General features: G+C 48.5%; 1 protein-coding gene across 3 annotated transcripts in view; it reads right to left on the bottom strand.

Annotated features, from left to right (window-relative positions):
- LOC144755184 (caspase-7-like) overlaps window positions 1-23,580 on the bottom strand; it is a 236,097-nt gene extending 212,517 nt beyond the window's left edge. The window contains exons 1-3 of one of the 3 annotated variants that reach the window (XM_078643844.1): window positions 23,479-23,580; window positions 19,175-19,272; window positions 16,888-17,033 (exon numbers count right to left, since the gene is read on the bottom strand). In XM_078643844.1, coding sequence (XP_078499970.1) covers window positions 16,888-17,033; window positions 19,175-19,272; window positions 23,479-23,499 — 265 coding nt within the window. In that variant the 5' untranslated portion in view covers window positions 23,500-23,580. Of the gene's footprint in view, window positions 1-16,887; window positions 17,034-19,174; window positions 19,273-21,822; window positions 21,961-23,478 lie in introns of those variants that run through there. The other 2 variants (XM_078643842.1, XM_078643843.1) reach the window with 2 other exon arrangements.
- Between the last annotated feature and the right edge of the window lie 734 nt (window positions 23,581-24,314).

Below are 24,314 nucleotides of genomic sequence, written 5' to 3'. Positions count from 1 at the left end.
TTGGATCTAGCCCTGATCTCTTGACTGGGTGAGAGTATTCTGCTTAATTCAGAGACTCTGTCCCTCACCACCCCTTGTTGTAAATAATTTTGTCCACCCTAAGTGTGGAAGGGTATACTCAGACAGGAGTCCCTTGCTCATTGCACCATCAGGATTCAAGCAAGCCGGGCCGAAAACGGCTGTAATGCCAGAAACCGGTCCCCGGAAGCTTGTTTCCTTCCCAGTGTAAGAATTGGCTTTTGTAGTTTGGTTTGCCCTGTTCCCATCATGCACTGGGACAGGAACAGACTAATTTGCATACAGCCAGGTTCTGAAACTGGGATGGTGCAATGAGCTAAAAAACGGTGTTGGATCTAGCCCTGATCTCTTGACTGGGTGAGAGTATTCTGCTTAATTCAGAGACTCTGTCCCTCACCACCCCTTGTTGTAAATAATTTTGTCCACCCTAAGTGTGGAAGGGTATACTCAGACATGAGTCCCTTGCTCATTGCACCATCAGGATTCAAGCAAGCCGGGCCGAAGACGGCTGTAATGCCAGAAACCGGTCCCCGGAAGCTTGTTTCCTTCCCAGTGTAAGAATTGGCTTTTGTAGTTTGGTTTGCCCTGTTCCCATCATGCACTGGGACAGGAACAGACTAATTTGCATACAGCCAGGTTCTGAAACTGGGATGGTGCAATGAGCTAAAAAACGGTGTTGGATCTAGCCCTGATCTCTTGACTGGGTGAGAGTATTCTGCTTAATTCAGAGACTCTGTCCCTCACCACCCCTTGTTGTAAATAATTTTGTCCACCCTAAGTGTGGAAGGGTATACTCAGACATGAGTCCCTTGCTCATTGCACCATCAGGATTCAAGCAAGCTGGGCCGAAGACGGCTGTAATGCCAGAAACCGGTCCCCGGAAGCTTGTTTCCTTCCCAGTGTAAGAATTGGCTTTTGTAGTTTGGTTTGCCCTGTTCCCATCATGCACTGGGACAGGAACAGACTAATTTGCATACAGCCAGGTTCTGAAACTGGGATGGTGCAATGAGCTAAAAAAACGGTGTTGGATCTAGCCCTGATCTCTTGACTGGGTGAGAGTATTCTGCTTAATTCAGAGACTCTGTCCCTCACCACCCCTTGTTGTAAATAATTTTGTCCACCCTAAGTGTGGAAGGGTATACTCAGACATGAGTCCCTTGCTCAGTGCACCATCAGGATTCAAGCAAGCCGGGCCGAAGACGGCTGTAATGCCAGAAACCGGTCCCCGGAAGCTTGTTTCCTTCCCAGTGTAAGAATTGGCTTTTGTAGTTTGGTTTGCCCTGTTCCCATCATGCACTGGGACAGGAACAGACTAATTTGCATACAGCCAGGTTCTGAAACTGGGATGGTGCAATGAGCTAAAAAACGGTGTTGGATCTAGCCCTGATCTCTTGACTGGGTGAGAGCATTCTGCTTAATTCAGAGACTCTGTCCCTCACCGCCCCTTGTTGTAAATAATTTTGTCCACCCTAAGTGTGGAAGGGTATACTCAGACATGAGTCCCTTGCTCATTGCACCATCAGGATTCAAGCAAGCCGTGCCGAAGACGGCTGTAATGCCAGAAACCGGTCCCCGGAAGCTTGTTTCCTTCCTAGTGTAAGAATTGGCTTTTGTAGTTTGGTTTGCCCTGTTCCCATCATGCACTGGGACAGGAACAGACTAATTTGCATACAGCCAGGTTCTGAAACTGGGATGGTGCAATGAGCTAAAAAACGGTGTTGGATCTAGCCCTGATCTCTTGACTGGGTGAGAGTATTCTGCTTAATTCAGAGACTCTGTCCCTCACCACCCCTTGTTGTAAATAATTTTGTCCACCCTAAGTGTGGAAGGGTATACTCAGACATGAGTCCCTTGCTCATTGCACCATCAGGATTCAAGCAAGCCGGGCCGAAGACGGCTGTAATGCCAGAAACCGGTCCCCGGAAGCTTGTTTCCTTCCCAGTGTAAGAATTGGCTTTTGTAGTTTGGTTTGCCCTGTTCCCATCATGCACTGGGACAGGAACAGACTAATTTGCATACAGCCAGGTTCTGAACCTGGGATGGTGCAATGAGCTAAAAAACGGTGTTGGATCTAGCCCTGATCTCTTGACTGGGTGAGAGTACTCTGCTTAATTCAGAGACTCTGTCCCTCACCACCCCTTGTTGTAAATAATTTTGTCCACCCTAAGTGTGGAAGGGTATACTCAGACATGAGTCCCTTGCTCATTGCACCATCAGGATTCAAGCAAGCCGGGCCGAAGACGGCTGTAATGCCAGAAACCGGTCCCCGGAAGCTTGTTTCCTTCCCAGTGTAAGAATTGGCTTTTGTAGTTTGGTTTGCCCTGTTCCCATCATGCACTGGGACAGGAACAGACTAATTTGCATACAGCCAGGTTCTGAAACTGGGATGGTGCAATGAGCTAAAAAACGGTGTTGGATCTAGCCCTGATCTCTTGACTGGGTGAGAGTATTCTGCTTAATTCAGAGACTCTGTCCCTCACCACCCCTTGGTGTGGAAAGTTATGACTTTACATTTTGACGGCACCAGACGGTGGTACCACCTTCACGGATCAGGAGCATCCAGGCACCAGACTTCATGGTGCAAGAGCATAATGGTGCTGTGTGGTATGGGTATATATGCACTGGGGGCAGGGGGACACTTAGCACAATGTGTGCTCACACCCAGAGGGCTCCCAGGCAATTGAGCACAAATTATTTTCACACTGAGATGGCTCCGGGCAGTTCAGCAGCACGGGGTCTCACACCCACTGGGCCCCGGGGCAGTTCAGTAGCGCGTGGGCTCACAACCCCTGGGCAGCTCAACAGCGCAGGGGCTCACACCCACAGGACTACCGGGCAGTTTAGCAGCGCCACCCTCTGGTTCATCACTGCCACCCTCTGGTTCATCACTGCCACCCTCTGGTTCACCATTGTCACCCTCTGGTTCATCACTGCCACCCTCTGGTTCACCACTGCCACCCTCTGGTTCATCACTGCCACCCTCTGGTTCACCACTGCCGCCACCCTCTGGTTCATCACTGTCACCCTCTGGTTCATCACTGCCACCCTCTGGTTCACCACTGCCACCCTCTGGTTCACCACTGCCACCTTCTGGTTCATCACTGCCACCCTCTGGTTCATCACAGCCAACCTCTTGTTCATCACAGCACCCTCTGGTTCACCACTGCCACCCTCTGGTTCATCACTACCACCCTTGGGTTCATCACTGCCACCCTCTGGTTCATTACTGCCACCCTCTGGTTCGCCACTGCCACCCTCTGGATCATCACTGCCACCCTCAGGTTCATCACTGCCACCCTCTGGTTCACCACTGCCACCCTCTAGTTCATCACTGCCACCCTCTGGTTCATCACTGCCACCCTCTCGTTCATCACTGCCACCCTCTCGTTCATCACAGCACCCTCTGGTTCACCACTGCCACCCTTTGGTTCATCACTACCACCCTCTGGTTCATCACTGCCACCCTCTGGTTCACCCCTGCCTCCCTCTGGTTCATCACAACACCCTCTGGTTCACCACTGCCACCCTCTGGTTCATCACTGTCACCCTCTGGTTCATCACAGCACCCTCTGGTTCACCACTGCCACCCTCTAGTTCATCACTACCACCATCTGGTTCATCACTGTCACCCTCTGGTTCCTCACTGCCACCCTCTGGTTCACCACTGCCACCCTCTGGATCATCACTGTCACCCTCTGGTTCATCACTGCCACCCTCTGGTTCACCACTGACACCCTCTGGTTCATCACTGCCACCCTCTGGTTCCTCACAGCACCCTCTGGTTCACCCCTTCCACCCTCTGGTTCACCACTGCCACCCTCTGGTTCACCACTGCCACCCTCTGGTTCACCACTGCCACCCTCTGGTTCACCACTGCCACCCTCTGGTTCATCACTACCACCCTCTGTTTCATCACTGCTACCCTCTGGTTCATTATTGCCACCCTCTGGTTTGCCACTGCCACCCTCTGGATCATCACTGCCACCCTCTGGTTCATCACTGCCACCCTCTGGTTCTTTATTGCCACCCTCTGGTTCACCACTGCCACCCTCTGGATCATCACTGCCACCCTCTGGTTCATCACTGCCACCCTCTGGTTTGCCACTGCCACCCTTTGGATCATCACTGTCACCCTCTGGTTCATCACTGCCACCCTCTGGTTCATCACAACACCCTCTGGTTCACCAGTGCCACCCTCTGGTTCATCACTGCCACCCTCTGGTTTGCCAATGCCACCCTCTGGATCATCACTGTCACCCTCTGGTTCATCACTGCCACCCTCTGGTTCATCACTGCCACCCTCTGGTTCACCAGTGCCACCCTCTGGTTCATCACTGCCACCCTCTGGTTCACCACTGCCACCCTCTGGATTATCACTGTCACCCTCTGGTTCATCACTGCCACCCTCTGGTTCACCACTGCCACCCTCTGGTTCATCACTGCCACCCTCTGGTTCATCACAGCACCCTCTGGTTCACCCCTGCTACCCTCTGGTTCATCACTGCCACCCTCTGGTTCACCACTGCCACCCTCTGGTTCATCACTGCCACCTTCTGGTTCATCACTGCCACCCTCTGGTTCACCACTGCCACCCTCTGGTTCATCACTACCACCCTCTGGTTCATCACTGCCACCCTCTGGTTCATTATTGCCACCCTCTGGTTCATCACTGCCACCCTCTGGTTTGCCAATGCCACCCTCTGGATCATCACTGTCACCCTCTGGTTCATCACTGCCACCCTCTGGTTCATCACTGCCACCCTCTGGTTCACCAGTGCCACCCTCTGGTTCATCACTGCCACCCTCTGGTTCACCACTGCCACCCTCTGGATTATCACTGTCACCCTCTGGATCATCACTGCCACCCTCTGGTTCATCACTGCCACCCTCTGGTTTGCCACTGCCACCCTCTGGATCATCACTGTCACCCTCTGGTTCATCACTGCCACCCTCTGGTTCATCACAACACCCTCTGGTTCACCAGCGCCACCCTCTGGTTCATCACTGCCATCCTCTGGTTCATCACAGCACCCTCTGGTTCACCACTGCCACCCTCTGGTTCATCACTACCACCCTCTAGTTCATCACTGCCACCCTCTGGTTCACCACTGCCACCCTCTGGATCATCACAGCACCCTCTGGTTCACCCCTGCCACCCTCTGGTTCATCACTGCCACCCTCTGGTTCATCACTGCCATCCTCTGGTTCACCACTGCCACCCTCTGGTTCATCACAGCACCCTCTGGTTCACCACTGCCACCCTCTGGTTCACCACAGACACCCTATGGTTCACCCCTGCCACCATCTGGTTCATCCCAGCACCCTCTGGTACACCACTGTCACCCTCTGGTTCACCACTGTCACCCTCTGGTTCATCACTACCACCATCTGGTTCATCACTGCCACCCTTTTGTTCACCACTGCCACCCTCTGGTTCATTACTGTCACCCTCTGGTTCACCCCTGCCACCCTCTGGTTCATCACTGCCACCCTCTGGTTCATCACTGCCACCCTCTGGTTCACCACTGGTTCATCACAGCACGCTCTGGTTCACCACTGCCACCCTCTGGTTCACCACAGACACCCTCTGGTTCACCCCTGCCACCATCTGGTTCACCACAGACACCCTCTGGTTCACCCCTGCCACCATCTGGTTCATCCCAGCACCCTCTGGTTCACCACTGTCACCCTCTGGTTCACCACTGTCACCCTCTGGTTCATCACTGCCACCCTCTGGTTCATCACTGCCACCCTCTGGTTCACCAATGCCACCCTTTGGTTCACCCCTGCCACCCTCTGGTTCGTCAATGCCACCCTCTGGTTCGTCACTGCCACCCTCTGGTTCGTCACTGCCACCCTCTGGTTCACCACTGCCACCCTCTGGTTCACCACTGCCACCATCTGGTTCATCACTGCCACCCTCTGGTTCATCACTGCTACCCTCTGGTTCACCACTGCCACCCTCTTGTTCATCACTACCACCCTCTGGTTCACCACTGCCACCCTCTGGTTCATCACTGTCACCCTCTGGTTCACCACTGCCACCCTCTGGTTCACCACTGCCACCCTCTGTTTCACCACTGCCACCCTCTGGTTCACCACTGCCACCCTCTGGTACACCACTGCCACCCTCTGGTTCATCACAGCACCCTCTGGTTCACAACTGCACCTTCTGGTTCATCACAGCACCCTCTGGTTCACCACTGTAGATTATGGAGAGAAAGCACACCTGCCCTGTCTCAACCGGGGGCTGGTTAATGTGTTACTGAATTTGAGCTTCAAGTCCGGCACCTGCTTCCTTATCTGTAAGTGCTTCCTGTTGTGGTTTAATTTTTGTGACAGCCTGGAGCATTGTGCCATACTTGTAACTATTCTCTGACCCTGCTTCGAGGGTCAGAGCAGGGTCAGAGAATAGTTGCAAGTAGGCAACAACTCTGGAGGCGCCGCTCAGGAAGCATTTACAGGGTTACAGCAGGTGCCCAAGTTGAAGTTAATTTCTTTGTAACTATTTTGTAAACGGTTACAAAGAAATTAGCTTCAACTTGGGCACCTGCTGTAACTCTGTAAGTGCTTCATGTACATCAGTTTTTGAAAATCTGTCCCGAACGCGATTTCGCTGATTTTTCTGCAATTTCGCGAGATTCGCGGACCGCCAAATTGCAGAAAATCCGCAAATTCCGCAAACAGAACGGATTTTACGCCCATGCTTACCAGTGTCCAGGGGCACGATAGTCGAATGCCCACCTAAGTCGGGTGATTTCAGGTAGAAGAGGTGAAGCATGACTCTTCAGCCACGAGGACAAGGAGGTGTCGATGATGACCAGGATCTGGAATCCAGCTGTCCCACAAAGGATGCCGAGTGCTGCGGTGTCGGTGACGAGATTGGACCCAACAAGCCTTGGCAACAGCAACCCATGCAGGAAGTAAAGAAATGCTTCTGTGTTGACCAGCAAGGTCTGAGGGCCTCACCACGCAGTGGGGAGTCAGGGCACACCTGGAGCAACCAGGGAAGCCCAAGGAAAATCAGAGTTACCTTTGAAGGGACTCACCAGTCGACGTACCAGAGATCGCAAAGGGACCTCAAGCGGAAATACAAGAAGCAGGCTCACGGAACACTCGTGGAGTGTAGGCCCACAATCTTCAGGGCAAAAGGTGCTCGGGCTTGGGCTATAAGTAACCCAAAGCACGTCTTCAAGAGACATTGAGATGTCAATGCACTTGTAAAGTGCACGGTGTCCAGGAGTTCCAATTCCACGTCACTCGTGAGGGCTGCGTGTCCAGCTTTGTTGAGACTGGGTCAGCCTCTGAGAAGTCTGGAAATCCACCTCTGGTGTTGCAAAGTCATCGGCGTCCGGCGGGAGCTTCGGAGATGCAGACCGGCAAGATACGTCTTTGGTGCCTGCCAAGCAGTGGAGTCACTCCTTGACCCCAAGGATGATTCTTCCATCCTCTAGTCTTTAGTAGAGCATCGAAATTTGGGGATTTCTGTAGCAGAGTTTCGTCCAGGTGTAATCTAAAGTCCTGTTGCCAGGGGTTCCCTACTTATACCTAAGAAAGGGGTTGGACATACTCTAGGTACCCACCTATGGGAGGGTCTGGAAAGAGGGGTGGCTACACCCATTTCCTTTGTCCAGTTTCACGCCAGAGCAGGGGCTGGTAGCCCCTGCAACCGGTTTGAACTGGGCTATGCACAGGGACACCAAATGAGCCCCCGGTGCAGACTTCAAAGCACTCTCATAGTGCGCCCACCCAGCCCCAATCCACTAAGGCCTGTCTGGGAGGTTGTTACACCTCCCTGTGACAGGAAACCTATGGTCCAGGCCTTCCCTGCTGGAGTTTTGGTCAGCAGCAGGAGGCCAGACTTGTGCCTGTGGCTGCAGCATCCATTTTGTGATGCCAGGGCTCTTTTAAACTGGTACAGTGTATAACGGTGTGTACATGTCTCTCCCTCTAGATGGGTGGAATTCTACCCCCGCCACCAGGATTGGTGGGGGGTAGGATTCCAAAGTGTTTGACACCAAACCCAACATGCTTCCATGCAGCCATTCCAAAGTTAGCATTCACCGCGAGGTTATAATGCACTTAAGAGTATATGGTCTGGCTGCATCACAGAACAGCCTGAGAGAATAGGCTCCGAGCGCTGCAGAGGGGTTCAGCTCATGCATGGGCACCCTCTCACACAAAACCAAGCACCCTGCCTTCAGTATTGATAAGGCCTGCCATAGGGTTGACTGATAGGTTTCTATGTGCAGTGATTAAAGGTAGATATAGGTAACCTATATCTAAGTAAGGGGTGCACGCACCACCTTACCTAGGCTGCAGTAGCAGTCCTGTGGTGTCATTTTGGAAGGCTTCCCAGTGGTAGCATAATACATGTTGCAGCCCCTGGTAGGCCTCTGGGTTACCTATGCCCTTAGCACCTAGTGTACCATATACTAGGGACTCACAAGGGTACCCCAGTAAACAAACTGGAGTGTACCTATAGTACATGGAATCAATTTAGAGAGGAAGCAGCTAGGCTGGGGTCCTAGATAGCAGGGCCCCAGCCAGACTAAAGTAAAAAACACAGTGAAACACCAGCAAAAAGTGGGGGGAACCATAGTAAGTAGATCCTACTCTCCTACAAGAGAGGTGCAGAAATTTGCAAGAGAGGTGCAGAAAGAAGCAAGAGCAATACAAAAGAACCAACAGTGGTGCAAAAAGAGGCAAGTGAGGTCCAAAAGGAGGCAATAGAACTGCAGAAAGAGGCAAGAGAGATGCAGAAACAGGTAAAAGGGGTGCAGAAAGAGGGAACATGTGGGCAGACCAAGGCAAGAGAGGTGCAGGAAAAAGGAAGAGGGGAGCAGAAAAAGGCAAGAGGGATGCAGAAATTTGCAACAGAGGTGCAGGAAGAAGTAAGAGCAGTACAGAAAGAACCAACAGAGGTGCGGAAAGAGGCAAGAGGGGTACGAACAAACAGAGGTGCAACAAGAGGCAAGAGGGGTGCACAAAGGGTTATGAGAGGTGCACAAAGAGGTAAGAGGGGTACAGATGAGGCAGAAGGGATGCAGAAAGAAGAAAGAGAACTGAAGCAAGAAGCAACAGATGTGCTGAAAGAGGCACAAAGGGTGCAGAAAGAGACAAGAGAGGAGCAGAAGGAAGCAACAGAGGTACGGAGTGGTACAGGAAGAGGGAAGAGAGGTGTAGAAAGAGGCAAGAGAGTTGCACAAAGAGGGAAGAGGGGTGCAGAAGCATGCAAAAGGGGTGCAGATAGAAGCACGTGATGTGTAGAAAGAGGCAAGAGCAGTTCAGAAGGAGGCAAAAGAACTGCAGAAAGAAGCAAGGGAATTGCAGAAAGAGGCAAGTGGTGTGCAGAAAGAGGCAAGAGCAGTGCAGAAAGAACCAAGAGATGTGCAAGAAAAGGGAAGAAGGGTGCAGAAAGAGGCACGAGGGGTGCAGATAGAGTCAAGAGCAGTGCAGAAAGAACCAAGAGACGTGCAAGAAAAGGGAAGAAGGGTGCAGAAAGAGGCACGAGGGGTGCAGATATAGGCAAGAGAGATGCAGAAACCGGCAAAATAACTACAGAAAGAGGCAAGAGAGTTGCAGAGACAGGCAAAAGGGGTGCAGAAAGAGGGAGCTGGTGGGCAGACTGAGGGAAGAGAGGTACAGAAAGGGGGAAGAGGGTTGCAGGAAGAGGCAAGAGGGGTACAGAAAGAAGCAACAGAGGGGCAGAAAGAAGCAAGAGAAGTACTGAAAGAAGCAACAGAGGAGTAGAAAGAGGCAAGAGGGGGTGGAAAAGGAGGGTAGAGAAGTGCAGAAAGAAACAACAGAGGTGCAGAAAGAGGCAAGATAAGTGTAGAGAGAGGTACAGAAACAGGCAGGAGAGGTGCAGAGAGAGGGAACAGGGGTGCAGAAAGAGGCAAGAGGGGTACAGGTAGAAGCAAGAGAGGTGCAGAAAGAGGTAAGAGAGGTGCATAAAGAGGCAAGAGAGGTGCAGAAAGTGGAAGAGATGAGTATAAAGAGGCAAAAGAAGTGCAGAAAAAAAGAAAGTTGCAGAAAAAAGCAAGAGAGGCGCAGAAAGAAGCAAGAGTGGCTTGCACACCATTAGTACCAATGTACACCCACATTTAGCAATAAGTAACAGGTGACCATCCTAGGTTTTCAAAGGGCCTTCCACCACGCTGTAACATTTGTTGCTGGATTTTTGGTAACATTTGAGCTGTTTGAGCTAGAAACAAAGCTTTTTTTGTTCAAATCGTTAGATTAGGCAGCATATGATGAATTATGTCGCAAATGCTGAAAATGTATACTTGTGCAAAAGTCGGTGCAGCCAAACAGTCGCATAATTCCAGTTGCCCTGCTCATACCTCTGACTAGGTCCCGAAGTGCTCCTCAGTGATTCCTTCTTTTTTGTCTCATTGAGTTCATAATTTATCTTCTATAGAAACGAGGAAGACTAAACCTGAGGTTACCACTCCACAGCACAGACTACCATACCATATGATTACTCTCCATAACACATAATCCCACTCTACATAATTCCAATACACTAAAAACCACATACTTTCTATCCACGTAATTTCACTGCAGAACATACTACATAATTCCACTAAACACAAAGTACATCCACTACACTCCAAATAATATTAGTAAAACACTTTTATTTACAAGGCCAATAGCTCTAGCTCTTGCAAATGCAAGACCTATTACATTACAAATGCTTCTTTAACTGGTAGTCGTGTTTGCAGAGTGGTGGAGAAAGGGGGCTTGGCCTCCAACCACCTTTCAGGAATTGCGCTGCATAGGACTTACAGGAGGTACCAGGAGGGCTTCTTCAATCAATCAATCAAAGTATTTATATAGCGCGCTACTTACCCGGAGGGTCTCAAGGCGCTGGAGGGGGGGGTCCGCTACTGCTCGAACAGCCAGGTCTTGAGCTGCTTCCTGAAGGCGAGGTGGTCTTGGGTCAGGCGGAGGCGGGTCGGAAGGGAGTTCCAAGTCTTGGCGGCCAGGTAGGAAAAGGACCTTCCTCCTGTGGTGGCTCTTCGGATGCGGGGGACGGCGGCGAGGGCGTGGCTGGTCGATCGAAGCTGGCGTTTGGGAGCGTAGAAGTTGAGGCGGCTGTTGAGGTATCCTGGGCCTTGGTTGTGTAGGGCTTTGTGTGCGTGGGTGAGGAGCCGGAAGGTGATTCTCTTGTTGACCGGGAGCCAGTGCAGGTCTCTCAGGTGTCCGGAGATGTGGCTGCGGCGGGGGATGTCCTGGATGAGTCGTGCTGAGGTGTTCTGGATCCGCTGGAGTCTCTTCTGGAGTTTGGCGGTGGTTCCGGCGTAGAGGGAGTTGCCGTAGTCCAGACGGCTGGTGACGAGGGCCTGGGTGACCGTCTTCCTGGTCTCGGAGGGGATCCATCGGAAGATCTTGCGTAGCATGCGCAGGATGTTGAAGCACGACGAGGAGACGGCGTTGACTTGTCTGGTCATGGAGAGGGAGGAGTCCAGGATGAAGCCCAGGTTGCGTGCGTGGTCTGTTGGTTTGGGTGCGCTGCCCAGGGCGGGGGGCCACCAGGAGTCGTCCCAGGCGGAGGGTGAGGATCCTAGGATGAGGACTTCCGCCTTGTCTGAGTTCAGTTTCAGGCGGCTGTTCGTCATCCATTTGGCCACGTCTGTCATCCCTTCGTGCAGGTTGGCTCTGGCGGTGGTGGGGTCGTTGGTGAGGGAGAGGATCCGCTGGGTGTCGTCGGCGTAGGAGATGATGTTGAGGTTGTGCTGGCGTGCGATGGCTGCGAGGGGGCTCAGGTAGACGTTGAAGAGTGTTGGGCTGAGCGAGGAGCCTTGAGGAACGCCGCAGATGACTTCGGTGGCCTCCGATCTGAACGGGGGGAGGCGGACTCTCTGTGTCCTTCCGGCGAGGAAGGAGATGATCCACTCCAGTGCCTTCTCCTGGATTCCGACGTTGCTGAGGCGCTGTACTAGGGTACGGTGGCAGACGGTGTCGAAGGCCGCGGAGAGGTCCAGGAGGATGAGGGCCGCCGTTTCTCCGTTGTCGAGCAGGGCTCGGATGTCATCGGTAGCTGCGATCAGGGCGGTCTCGGTGCTGTGGTTGACCCGGAAGCCAGACTGCGAGAGGTCGAGGGAGCCGTTCGTCTCAAGGAAGGCGGCCAGTTGCTTGTTGACAGTCTCCTCGAGGACTTTAGCCGGAAACGGGAGCAGCGAGATGGGGCGGTAGTTCTTGAGGTCGATGGGGTCGGCTGATGGTTTCTTGAGTAGAGCGCTGAGTTCTTGGCCCCAAAGTACTTCAGTAGTAAAGTAGACTTCATCCCCCTACCAGTACGGTGCCAGGAGGTGCATTTGCAGAGTGGTGGAGAAAGGGGGGCATGGCCTCTAAAGTCCTCTTAGCAATCCCACTGTGTGGGACTTAGTGGAGGTAACAGGGAGGTAGTTGGCCCCCAAAGACAACCTTGTGGGCCAACTACCCCTCCTATTTCCTCCAGTAAGTCCCACACAGCAGCATTGCTAAGTTCTCATAGCAGGCCACTCCCCCTTTCCCCACCACTCTGCAAACGAGCTCCCTGGTGCGCTCTTCCATAATGATTAAAGTCCACTTCGCTGGAGGTCCATGGGTCCAACTAGCCTACCTGTAACCTCCACTAAGGCCCACACTGTGGGATTGCTGAGAGGCGGACACAAGCCACACCCCCTTTGTCCACCACTCTGCAAACACACCTCCTAGCACACTCTTGGTTAGGGGGTGATGCCCCTTTGCCTCCTGAGGGTCCCTGGGGGCCAACTAGCCCTCCTGGTACCTCCAGTAAGCCCACACAGCTGGATTGCTGAGAGTGGTCTGAGGCCACACACCCTTTTTGCACTACTCTGCAAATGCGCCGCCTGGCACACTGCTGCTCAGGAGATGAAGTCCACTTCAGTCCTGAGGTTCTCAGGACATAAGGGGACTCCATCAACCCACCAGCAGTGCGCCTAGAGGTGTGTTTACAGAGTGGTGTAAAAAGGGGCGTGGCCTCCTACCACCTCTCAGCAATCCCACTGTTTGGGGCTTACTTGAGGTTCCTGGTGGCCTAGCTGGCCCCCAGGGACACTCACTAGCAACGGGGACATAATTCCCCAATGCAGAGCGCGCCAGGAGGTGTGTTTGCAGAGTTGTACAGGGAGGAGGTGGGGCCTCTGGCGAGTTGCCAGTTTCTTTTATAAAAAATGTTATGGGAGGGGGGCAGAGTGGCCCCCCTTCCCTGGGCTACTTTTGGCCCTGGGGACCCCATCCACAGACTTTTTTTTTATTTTGCAGTGAGCCTGCATGCCCCCCCTCCTGAGGCCAATTTGGGCCTTGGGGACCCCATCCCCCAGGGTCCGGCCTTCTTTTTTTAATTTTTTTAAAACAGATTTTAAAAGGGAGGGGGCAGCGTGGCCCCCCTCCTGGGCCATTTTTGGCCCTGGGGACCCATTCCCCCTGGGCCAGCCCTCCAGTTGTGGACTGCAGGGGAGCTCCAATGCCCCCGCTGTCCCAGCCAGCTCCCTGCCTCCTGCGGGAGCCAGCATTGCTTTTGGGCAAGGGAAGCTGCTGACATGCAGCTCCCCTTGTCCAAAAGCAATACTGCTTTGCTTCTTGGAAGCGAAAGAAGGTTTCCTGCTCTCGCTTCCAAGAAGCAAGGCAGTGTTTGCTATAGCAGGGTAGGAGCCGTGCTCCTGCCCTGCCATAGCAAACGGCAATATCCCGGGGGTGGGCACCCCGGGACATTGCAGGAGCCCGCCTTGGGGGTTGGCGGTCCCTAGGGCCATTTAGGGCTCCAGGAGGGGGGCCACACTGCCCCCCTCCCAACTGGTTAAAGTCCCGGAGAGGTGGTGGTCCCTGGGGCAGTTTGAGGGGGCACGAGCCCCCCCCCCACATTTTGATATTCAAAATAGCCCCTGGGAGGTGGCAGCCCCGGGGTTTCAGGGGGACTGCGTGCCCCCCGCATATGATTCTCTAAGCCCCAGGGAGGTGGTGGTCTCCAGCGCTGCGGTGGCCCGCTTCATAATTAGGTATTGCCCCCGGGACCTGCCCGCCTGGGGCTTATAGAAAACAAAGCGCGAGAGCCCGGGCTTCAGTGTTTCTCCCAACAAATCAAATCTAGATCCTACACAACCATCAACCATCAAACTACCACTTTTTTTAAACATGCCATGACTGGAACACAAAACAGACAGTATGATAGCCAACCAAATAAATGTAATCATACTGAAGGAGCTCCTATTGACCAACTATCGATCCAGTTTGAGAGCTAGATTCAGTATCAAAAAAGCAACCACAGCAGTCTGCTCCAAATATTCAATTGCCTCATTGCTTTAGAACCAATATTTTAAGCTGGTTCACATCATTCCTTACCACCAGACACCGAATGATGAAGATAGATCACTTAACATCAATATGGCATGCATTGTCTCCTCTGGCTCAATTCTAGCTCTCACCTAATTTAACTTACAGATGGAATCCCAAGGCGCTGCTGTGCACCAATATGCTGATGATATCTACTGTAGCTTTGCCACACTCAGCGGATGACAGCTTGCTTCTTTCAAACTCTCCAAAAATGTACTTCCATTTCCTTGCAACCACCAACAAAAGCACACTTGATACCTCAGGTCTGGACTCTCAAACTGGATTGATTCACTCACTGTGATCAAATCAGGATGACGGAGTCAGCCTGGGTATTCAGAATGCCTTTTCTTTATTTTTTACTGAACCATATGTGCATTAAAGATATTATGCAAGTGTAGGACTTTTAGAATTGTGATTTACTCCACTATTAACTCACACACATGTATTCTCTTTTTCTTATAAAATAGTCTTTCTAGTCCAGACTGTCTACTTCACAGTCATATTCAAGTAGAGATTAGCTGAACATTCCAGGATACATCCCACTAAATAGAAGAGACGTGGAGCCACAGAGGTAGAGGTAAAATAGTTCCTTAAGGGGTTGTCTTTCTGATATGGTGGGTCCAGTGTCACAATTTAATGATAGGCCCAGAATGTGATAAAGGAAAGTGTGTGTAGTTAGGGTTGAGCCCAGGTCGTCATCATCTCATCCCTCTTTTATTATCTTTCCTTCTCTTTATACACCTCAGTTTGTCTTTTCCTTGTCCCATCCTATCCCAACATGCCTGTATTGAAAAGTGTGTGTGGTCAGATTAGGGTCCAGATCTTCATGTGTTCTCCACTAGACGATTCACCAACATATCTTTGATACATTATTAATGGAGTGCGTGACTGGCACTGCCCTTTTTTTATATTGGTCTACGTTGGCAGATGGTGTGTCTGTCCTGATGAAGTTGCCACCCCCTTAAAATAGTTCAACACTCCATCTTTCTGGCATTCTCTCTGCTTTGGTGATTGCCATTTTCCAACAGCAAGAGCCTCTCTCTGCCTCGATGTTCTATACTCTATAGAACCGTAAGACTGGATCCCACAACAAAACAGTCCCAGCTCACAGTCCCAAGATGGTTTCTGCCAGATGGGAGGAGTGGGCTAGAGTATGGCACGTTGGGTTTAGCAGGGATACACTGGCTACTTATCCTTACGTGGTGCAGAACATGGGGGGTGTCAGTGGCGGAGGAAGACTCAGGCTACCGTCCTTGTCCTGGTCCCACATGTAGTCTTTAATCCATTCCTTCTTGAGAAGTTGACCCTAATCCCAACCAAACCGGGTCGCTTTGCCTCCAGTGGAGGATGCCGTGTGAGAGGCTGTGCATTATTGAGTGGGTTTGATGGCTAGAGTACGAATTGCATTTTTGTAGGAACACACCACCACTCTCACTCCCTTGGATACATCTGTGGGGTATGCACACTGGAGTTCGCTCTCCCTCCTACCCCTCAAATGAAGATAATGGAAAATGTTGGAAACACTAGTTACATGCTCCGAAAAAGAATTTCCAACTCATTTCTCATGAACAGCTCAAAGGAGCTGTCCAGGCACTGGTCATTATGAGACTAGAATTAAGGAATAAGTGTCTTGCAAACACACCCCAAACACCAGTCACCCCACTGAAAGCTATCCACAAATCAAGAGCCTTGCTCGTCTAATTTGCTAGCAAAATTGACCATATCAATCCCATACTTTGAGGCCTCCAGTGACTCCTCCCCTTTGTAGCTAGAATCCAATTTATCCTCAGCAATCTAGCCTATAAGTCTATTAATGCCACTAATCTTGCAGACTCAAGAGGTTTCAGAAGCTGAGAAGCCTTTCTTTTTAAAGTGCCCAAGTTCGGAACCTCCACTGTATGTAATCAGCCATTCTCTTGTACTGCCACCACAGACTGGATATAAAACGTGTTCCCTCTGAATTAAGAAAATCAGTTGTCAGATAATTCCTAATTCAAAGATGGGCCTAATGACCACAAGGATATAATTGACTTTGTTCACAAAATCAGATCTTTCTCTTCATGAGCTCTCAAGTGCTTTAAACCCACACCCTATATTTGATGTAGCCCAATTCTGTATGCCGCTCATGTGCTATTTAAAGCTCAGTATCACCTAACTGTATAGGTGTGCTGTGTAAACCATTAAGTAAAATAAATGAATTGAATACAATATACAACATAGGCATTTTCAAACTGGCCAGAGGCGTCTTTGGGTATAAGACGGAACAAAATAGTTTTGTAGAAAGTTGGTGGTAGTGGTGTGTCATATGGAAGATCAATGAATGTGGATCAATATTAAAATGAACTGAGTAGAATACAATCTAGCCAAAATCTGCTATGTCTTCTACCACTCATTAAGAAGCGTTGAGAAAAAATCATCATATACAAAACATAAACTGGCAAAGACCAAACATATATATTAGCTCTAATGCATCAGTACACAATAGCACATTGGAAAAACATACAATATGAGTATCAGTAGCAGTACCTGAACTCTTCTGAAAGTTCTCGTTGTTGATAATAACACATCTGCCAACATGTTTATAGTTCATGTTATAAAGATGGGGATGTGCATTAACTCGCTGCTGAATGTTAGTGGAGGAGGCTGGTGAGTGTTCCTTCGCCTTCTTCTTGCTGATAAAAAACAGTTTACATGATCCAGAGTTTACAGTTTGTAAGTTTTAGTCACAATTTGCAAACAGATATTTTCCAATGGATTAACATTGTGAACATGTTAGCAGATATCACATAAATGCTGTTATTAACCGTATTTTAGGTTTCATGGAAACGTTATGGTGCAACAAAAATAAAATCTACATGCTAACATTTTTAAGGAGCATGTTCATGTGCCATGCTTCAAGAAACCCACCACATAAATAAATATGGTGGCATCAATGAGAGTGTGAGAATATCACAATCTCTCTATCAAGTTGCCTAACTATTGTAGGAACAGACAAGAAACCAAATACTTGTTAGACTTATGTTGTGTTTGCAAACAATGTCAACCCTTGTGGAAGGGAAAACCTCACACACATAATAGTTTCATGCTTCATTGGTATCCTTCCCCACCCTGGTAGGTGAATAACGCCAGGGCTGACTCAATTTCCTCGGAGACTTAAATGGAAGAAGGAAGGTCTTGGATAAGACTACCTGGATAAAGGCAGGATGCAGATTTTATTAAAAATAACTTCTTGTTGCTAGGTTATTACCTTTATTCAGAGGTACACCGGGTATCTCTAAAAACAATCTTGAATGGGTATAGTGAGGACGATGGCACAAACCCGTTCCTCATATGCCAACATGTTTCTGCCCAATGATTAACAGTCAAAACGGTCAGGAACATTCTTCAGGACTAAAGGATCCCTTCACCAGTATATGTGACTTCTAACAGTCTCTGGATAACAAATGTAGATTGCTATCTGGTTCACGTTGTACTGTTCAATAGACTCCCTAAGCTTTAGGGGTTTCCAACTTTCTGGTCTCGAAGGGGGTGGTGTCCTTTGTAGTCACACTTTCATCAAAAGGTACACCACATTTGGTTACCTACGTGGATACCACTCCGGACCACAGGTACCAGATGCTTCAAGAAACCATGTTTCACATTCCAAACTTGCAAAACCAAACACCAAGCATAATCACATTTAAAGGTGTTGAAAGCACGGCCATAAATCATGCTTCAAGCTAACAAACTGCAAATGCAGTTTGGAGAAACTCAGACAAAGGATGACTACTGAAGATCATAACTGTGAAATATGCGAGTTATGAATCAGCAAGCTTTGGACAGCTAGAGACATTTTTAGGCAAGTTCCTCAGAACTCTGCACTTTTTTTCTCTGTTGAGTCAGTGTAAGTATACAACTCACTCTACAGAAAAGCTGTGTAGACTATTGTGAGTTGGATTTCATTAAGGAGCAAGAGAAACATGAATGTTCTGGTAAAAAAAATAAGTCACAAATGTCTTGGGATAAAAAGTCTGAAGACAAATCTTATTTCTGTGAAAACTGCTTTAGATTCAATACGGAAAGAAAACTCGATTTTCCATATCCATCACAGGAAATCAATTGCTATTATTAAAATATGTTACTTTTAATCCTAGTTCTCCATAGTTCTCCATAATGAGAATCGTAAGGGAATTAGCTTTTTTCACTTTAAGGAAAAGGCGTATATTTACCATACTAAATACACTAACATAAATTTCCTAGCTGCGAACTCTCTTTAGTGAATAGCCAACCGATTTCAATAAGATTTTGAAATGACATGGCGCACCTTATATTTCTGAATTTGTAGTACTTTAGAAGTAAAACACAGATGGGGGACCAGTTAGGTAGGCAACCCTGTACTAAGCATACAGGCACTGACACTTTAAGGACCCCAGAGGTCACCTGAAATTCAAAGTATACTGTACAAGAATAGGGCATAAGTGGCAAAGGGTGTTACAAAGACTGGTAGCCCGAGGCATTATCGTGTACTCTTAAACACGTGACTTGCGTTTATTTTCTGTCTTTACTTAGCACTTCCTTAGATGACTTGGAAGGGCTGATGTCGCCATGATGCAAAAGAAAGCCACGATTTACAGTCAATAACAAAATGCCATGACTCTGCTAAACTTGGAAACTTTGAAACTTTCAACCAAAAATGGACCACCATTGGACAATGTGGATGCACCTTTGAGAATTTAATGCGTTTTGGAGGATACAATTGTCTATTAGTGCATTGTGATTTCAGACCAGGCATACATTTTCAAGAATAGTAAAGAGGAAAGAGAGCATCACTTACTTTGTTATAAAAGGAATCTTAGGAAACCAGTCTGGTATAGCATCAGTTGTATCCCCTCCTTCCATATTAGGCACGTCATCAGCTTCAGAGGTTTCCATCTGTTGGACACATGGATAAAGAAATACACACAACAGAGGTAACACACAGTGTTGCAAGAAACCTTTTTCATGGGACAGACTCAACTTAAAGTGTTATCACTGGTGATTCCATTCGTTTTAAGGCTTCTTCCAATAGAGCATAAGAATTTCCAGAAAATAACCTCTCATTTTGTAAGAATTGACTTTTTATCGCCATGAATTATCTCTCAACTTCAATTACAATACATTTCTTGCCTTGTAGTACCTATCAAAATTCTGCAACATCAAAACTTTTCCAATTCCAGTGTTTCATGGCACCAGTGGTTTGTATGATTCCACTTTTACCACATACAACAGAATTAGGATATAGCCTGGTGAGAGGACTCTGCATCCATTCTCAAAAGAGAAGCAATATCTGAATTTTAACGACGTGTATGGTAAGTAGAACACAGCCTGGTGGAGAAATGCTAAGTGGACATCACCCCCCCTCCCCACCAGTGGCGAAGCAAGGGGTTTGGGGAGTGGACTTCCCCCAGCTCTTACGTGCTGTCTCCAGAGGCAATACCCTCCACTATTCAGTGTGTGGGCAGCAACAGTCTGCTGAATCGGCCAGCACCCCCTGCTCTTCAATGCAGCTGCCGTGGGGCGGCAGACGCAGGAACCGCCCGGGCAGTCTCAGGGCTAGCAACGCCACTGCTCTCCACTGTTGCCATAGATTGCATGGCTGCGCCCCACTCTATGATGTGGCTTGCTGGCAGCATGCAGGTAAGAAGAAAAATAAAATGATAATAAAATTGGTTCATTGTCATTTTAATTTCATGTGTTTAAATCTGCTGCCACCTAGTGGGGTGACGCTCCTCCACCATAACGGAAGAGCTGACCTAGTGACAAATGCAAAATGTTTGGTTTTGTTAAAGTGGCACATCATTGCATGTTGGACTTGTGAGACCATTGGTCAACAGGAATGCAGCCACTGTGGGAATATGTATAGTTTGCTGTAAAGTTGCAGCTGCAGTGTTTCATTTGCTGTGCTATAGTTGCAATGCATTAGCGTTGAGGTTGTGCTGTAGTTGTTTTGTGGCTGGTGTCTCAGCGAGCCTAGCATGCGCTTGCTCAGGCATCGTGTCCACCGTGTTCACTGCTGGCATTGCTGCTCAATCTTGGAGCCATGAGAGTGCGCAGAGGACCACGACCATCCACACTTCCATCTGTACTGCTTCTACAGGCAAGGATGAAGTATTGTGTCCATGTGCTCAGGATGAAACAGTTCCAGTGAGCTTTTTTGGTTGACTCTGCACTTCGGTGCCTCCTCTTGTTGAGTGGCCCTCTCAAGGGCGATGAGGTATTCTTGTACCCACTGGGCATTATGATAGATTTCTATAGGGTTTCATATTGCCTGTACTGATGTGTTCCCAGTCTCCCTATCCAAGACAGTGTTGGTCACACCTATATCATAATCAGTGTTCAACAATTACTAGACAAACACTGGGAGGTGATAAAACATTGTACTGATGCCAAAGCAGAGTACAAATCGTATGGTGATCCCCGCTGGAAGCCTGAAGCTCTCTTGAAGTGAACCGTTTTGGTCCTTTTTGTCTGTAGTAACTTTAGAAGTGCAGTTTGTGAATAGGAATGCGCTTACTCTTTTGTTGTTGTGTGCACATCCCTCCCTATATCTACTGCTTACTCCTCACTTAACTACTGCCATTTATAGTAAGTATTCCGCATTTTCGAGTCACTCTCCTCTGTCCCTACCACATTTACTACAACTACTACTCTCAATTGCGACCCCCCCAACAGATCGCATTGCAGCCTACACCATTATATACCCAGGTTCTGAGTGACACAGGCCAACTCCATTATTTTTTTATTGATCTCTGATAGTTACAGTTAAATACTCTGGAATCGCTCTACTCTGATCCCCAGTGCTCTCCACAGATCATCAGAGAAAGTTTTGACAGAACTATAACGCAGTGGGCCGCAGGGATGTAAGATTCTGCATAACGTCCTATCACCTTGGCTGCTGGATCTGCAGCAGTTGTCGTCATGACATCACAACTCTTAAAAGATGACGTGCAAGAAGATTGCATTTTGGGACAGTGATATTTTAGAACCAAGGCACTATTTTCTGAGAGTATTATGAAAAATTATATTGTGGTTTAAAGAAATCAAAGGCTGCCCACCCTACTATCACTTTCCAAGTTAGATGTCTAAACTTGCCTGAAACAGGTGCGGAGCTCTGTGCTGTTCTGAAGACGCACCTGTCAACCGAAAGTGAAAGTGACCTGGTTGTCCACTGCACGCAGTTTCATGTACTTCAGTTGCCTTTGACCCGCTGGCATTATTTTCCTAAGACTAGTGACACACACACTTTCCTTTTAAGTATAAGGTGCCATGGCTTAAAGTTTAGTTGCAGGAGGTCTTCACACAATCAGCCAAAAAACATGCATTTGAACCCCGTGGTGGGCGCTAAAACCCAGCGAAGATGAAAGATGGGCAGAGAATACCCTCTCTGCCAGACACAAATACAAATACAAAGACAGACTGACAGCCATGAATAGCAAGCTTTACCTTGTTGAGTGGAGAGTCCATGGCGAGAGAAAAGCCGCAGGTCCCCTCAGTGACAACTGTCGACTAACTGGGAATAGGTAGAGGGAGGGACACCACCAGCCGCTCCCTTTACTGCCGGTAAAACAGGTCCTCCGGCTTTTTAATCTGTTGAGTTCCTTATGCATCTTACTTTCACTTTTCGGGAAGTCACGGGGTTTGCTCCTAGGAGCTATGCAGCGCTTGGTTTAGAAGCTTTCACAGATTGAAATGATTTAACAAACATGCCAATAATTTAAAATGGAAATTGAGAAATGTGTAAATAAACTTCGGGGGGATGGACTTTTCACATTAATTTATATTGAATCATAGACATTTTTAGACGGAGAAGATTTAAAATATAAAAAATGTTCATTAAAAAAATCGTCAGCCTCCCGCCTGAATCGGTTCTATTGACATGTATGTGATATCACTTTGACCTGGCATGACAAAGTCCACCGTTTTGTTAATGTAAACTTGTACATAGTGATTGGGTTTGCATGCACTTACAATATTTTATTACCCCACAAAGGAACTCTTCTTTACAACATTCAGGATCTGAATCCATGACTCCCAGTTTGCATGGAGCTCCTCGATGCCGGTATATAGCTCAATGTGCTGTATTAAAAGGCTGTGTGTGTAAAATGGAAGTTACAAACGGATCTGTATCTAAAGCAGTAGCCCTCACACATACCTAATTAAACTCCAAATCTGCACAGGCATGTTAAACAATGTGCTTTGCAGCAGGCGCATTAGCCCGCTGTGCTATTTTATGAGTCAAACCTATCCCTGGAAAAAACACAGAACTCTCCCAGACTGTGTTAACCACTAAAGCTGTTTTACCGCTAATGTAATTCATTCAAAACTGCTGCCCCGACAATGATCTCTGCAGCAGGTGTCTAAACCCTGTAGAATATTTTAAAATGCAGCCACTTTGTGACCAATCAAGAACAGATTTACTGGAATATATGTCCTTGTTGCCAACTTCTTTGCAGTTGATATTAAAAAAATTTGCATGTAGTCTGTTAGACTGCTTTTCAAACTGGGCCCCTTATGACTGCAGCCCCTTCCCTCTGCTACACTTTGACCCACAATTTAGGAGTTTCCGGAGAAAACTGTTTCCAGTTCCTTGTATTTTTGGACCCTGATATTTTAGAAACAAAGCACCATTTATGTGAGGACGTGTGCCAAACCAAAGATGGCAAATTATATTTTGGTTTAAAGAAATCGAAGGCAGACCACTCTGCTGTCACTTTCCAAGTTCAACGTCTAAACGTCACTGAAACAGGTGGGGAGCTCTGTGCTGTGGGATTCTGAAGACGCACCTGCCAACGAGAGTGAAAGTGACTGCTTATCCACTGCACGTAGTTTCGTGTACTTCAATTGTGTTTGATCCGCTGAGATTAAGTTCCTAAGACTAGTGACACACACGCTTTCCTTTCAGTATAAGGTGCCATGGCTTAAAGTTTAGTTGCATGAGGTCTTCACACATTCAGAATCCGCCGAAAAAACGCGCATTTGCCCCGATGAAGTGGGCGCTGAAAAAACCCAGCGAAGATGAAATATCGGTGGAGAATAGCCTCCCTGCCAGACACACATTCAAAGACAGACTGGCATACATGAATAACGAGCTGTATTTACCTTGTCGAGTGCAGAGTCCATGGCGAGAGAAAAGCCGCAGGTCCCCTCAGTGACAGCTGTCCACTATCTGGGAATAGGTAGAGGGAGGGACACGCCCCCAGCCGCACCTTCACTGCCGGTAAAACAGGTCCTCCGGCTTTTTAATCTGTTCAGTTCCTTCAACATCTTACTTTCACTTTTCAGATGTCACGGGGTTCGGTTCTAGGCGCTATGCAGGGCTTGGTTTAGAAGCTTGCACACATTGAAGCAATTTAACATATATGCCAATAATTTAAAAACGAAAGTGAGACATTTGTAAATAAAAATCGGGGAATGGACTTTTCTCATTCATCTAAACAGATGGCGAAATTTGTCTTCTGCACCTCTTTAAGTAGATGACAGAGTTAGAATTTGAAAAACATATCTGTATTTTACTTCTTTCTAATTCAAGCTCCAATGTTCTAATGTTACTGAGTGGGGACCCACAGGCCCGAGAGTCTGTCCTCTCTTTTCATGTAACTTCTATTAAATGTAGTGTTGTGTCGACCTTGGAAGAGAGGAAGGTTGCTTTGGCCCAGCAGTGTGCAGAGACCTTAGCCTCTCAGCCGTCTCGCTGGTGGTGGACGTAGACACGTGTAGGTTACTACTTTGGGCAGCAAGGGCATTAAACCTGCCCTCTCCTACAGGCATTGAAGCCTATGAGCTTCATGCTGACATTAGACCTTATGAAGCAGCTGTTTTTCTTTGATGAGGACATGTAACCTGAGAATACACATCTCTACAGCAGGTGCATTAACCCAACAAACATAACTAACTGCCTGAGAGCCTACATCTGCGGGTTACACAGGCTGAACCTG

This window comes from Lissotriton helveticus, chromosome 5_1 (assembly GCF_964261635.1).
Source record: "Lissotriton helveticus chromosome 5_1, aLisHel1.1, whole genome shotgun sequence".
Lineage (NCBI taxonomy): Eukaryota > Metazoa > Chordata > Amphibia > Caudata > Salamandridae > Lissotriton > Lissotriton helveticus.
Note: the sequence above shows the minus strand (reverse complement) of the source record. Positions and strands in the feature narration are given on the sequence as shown.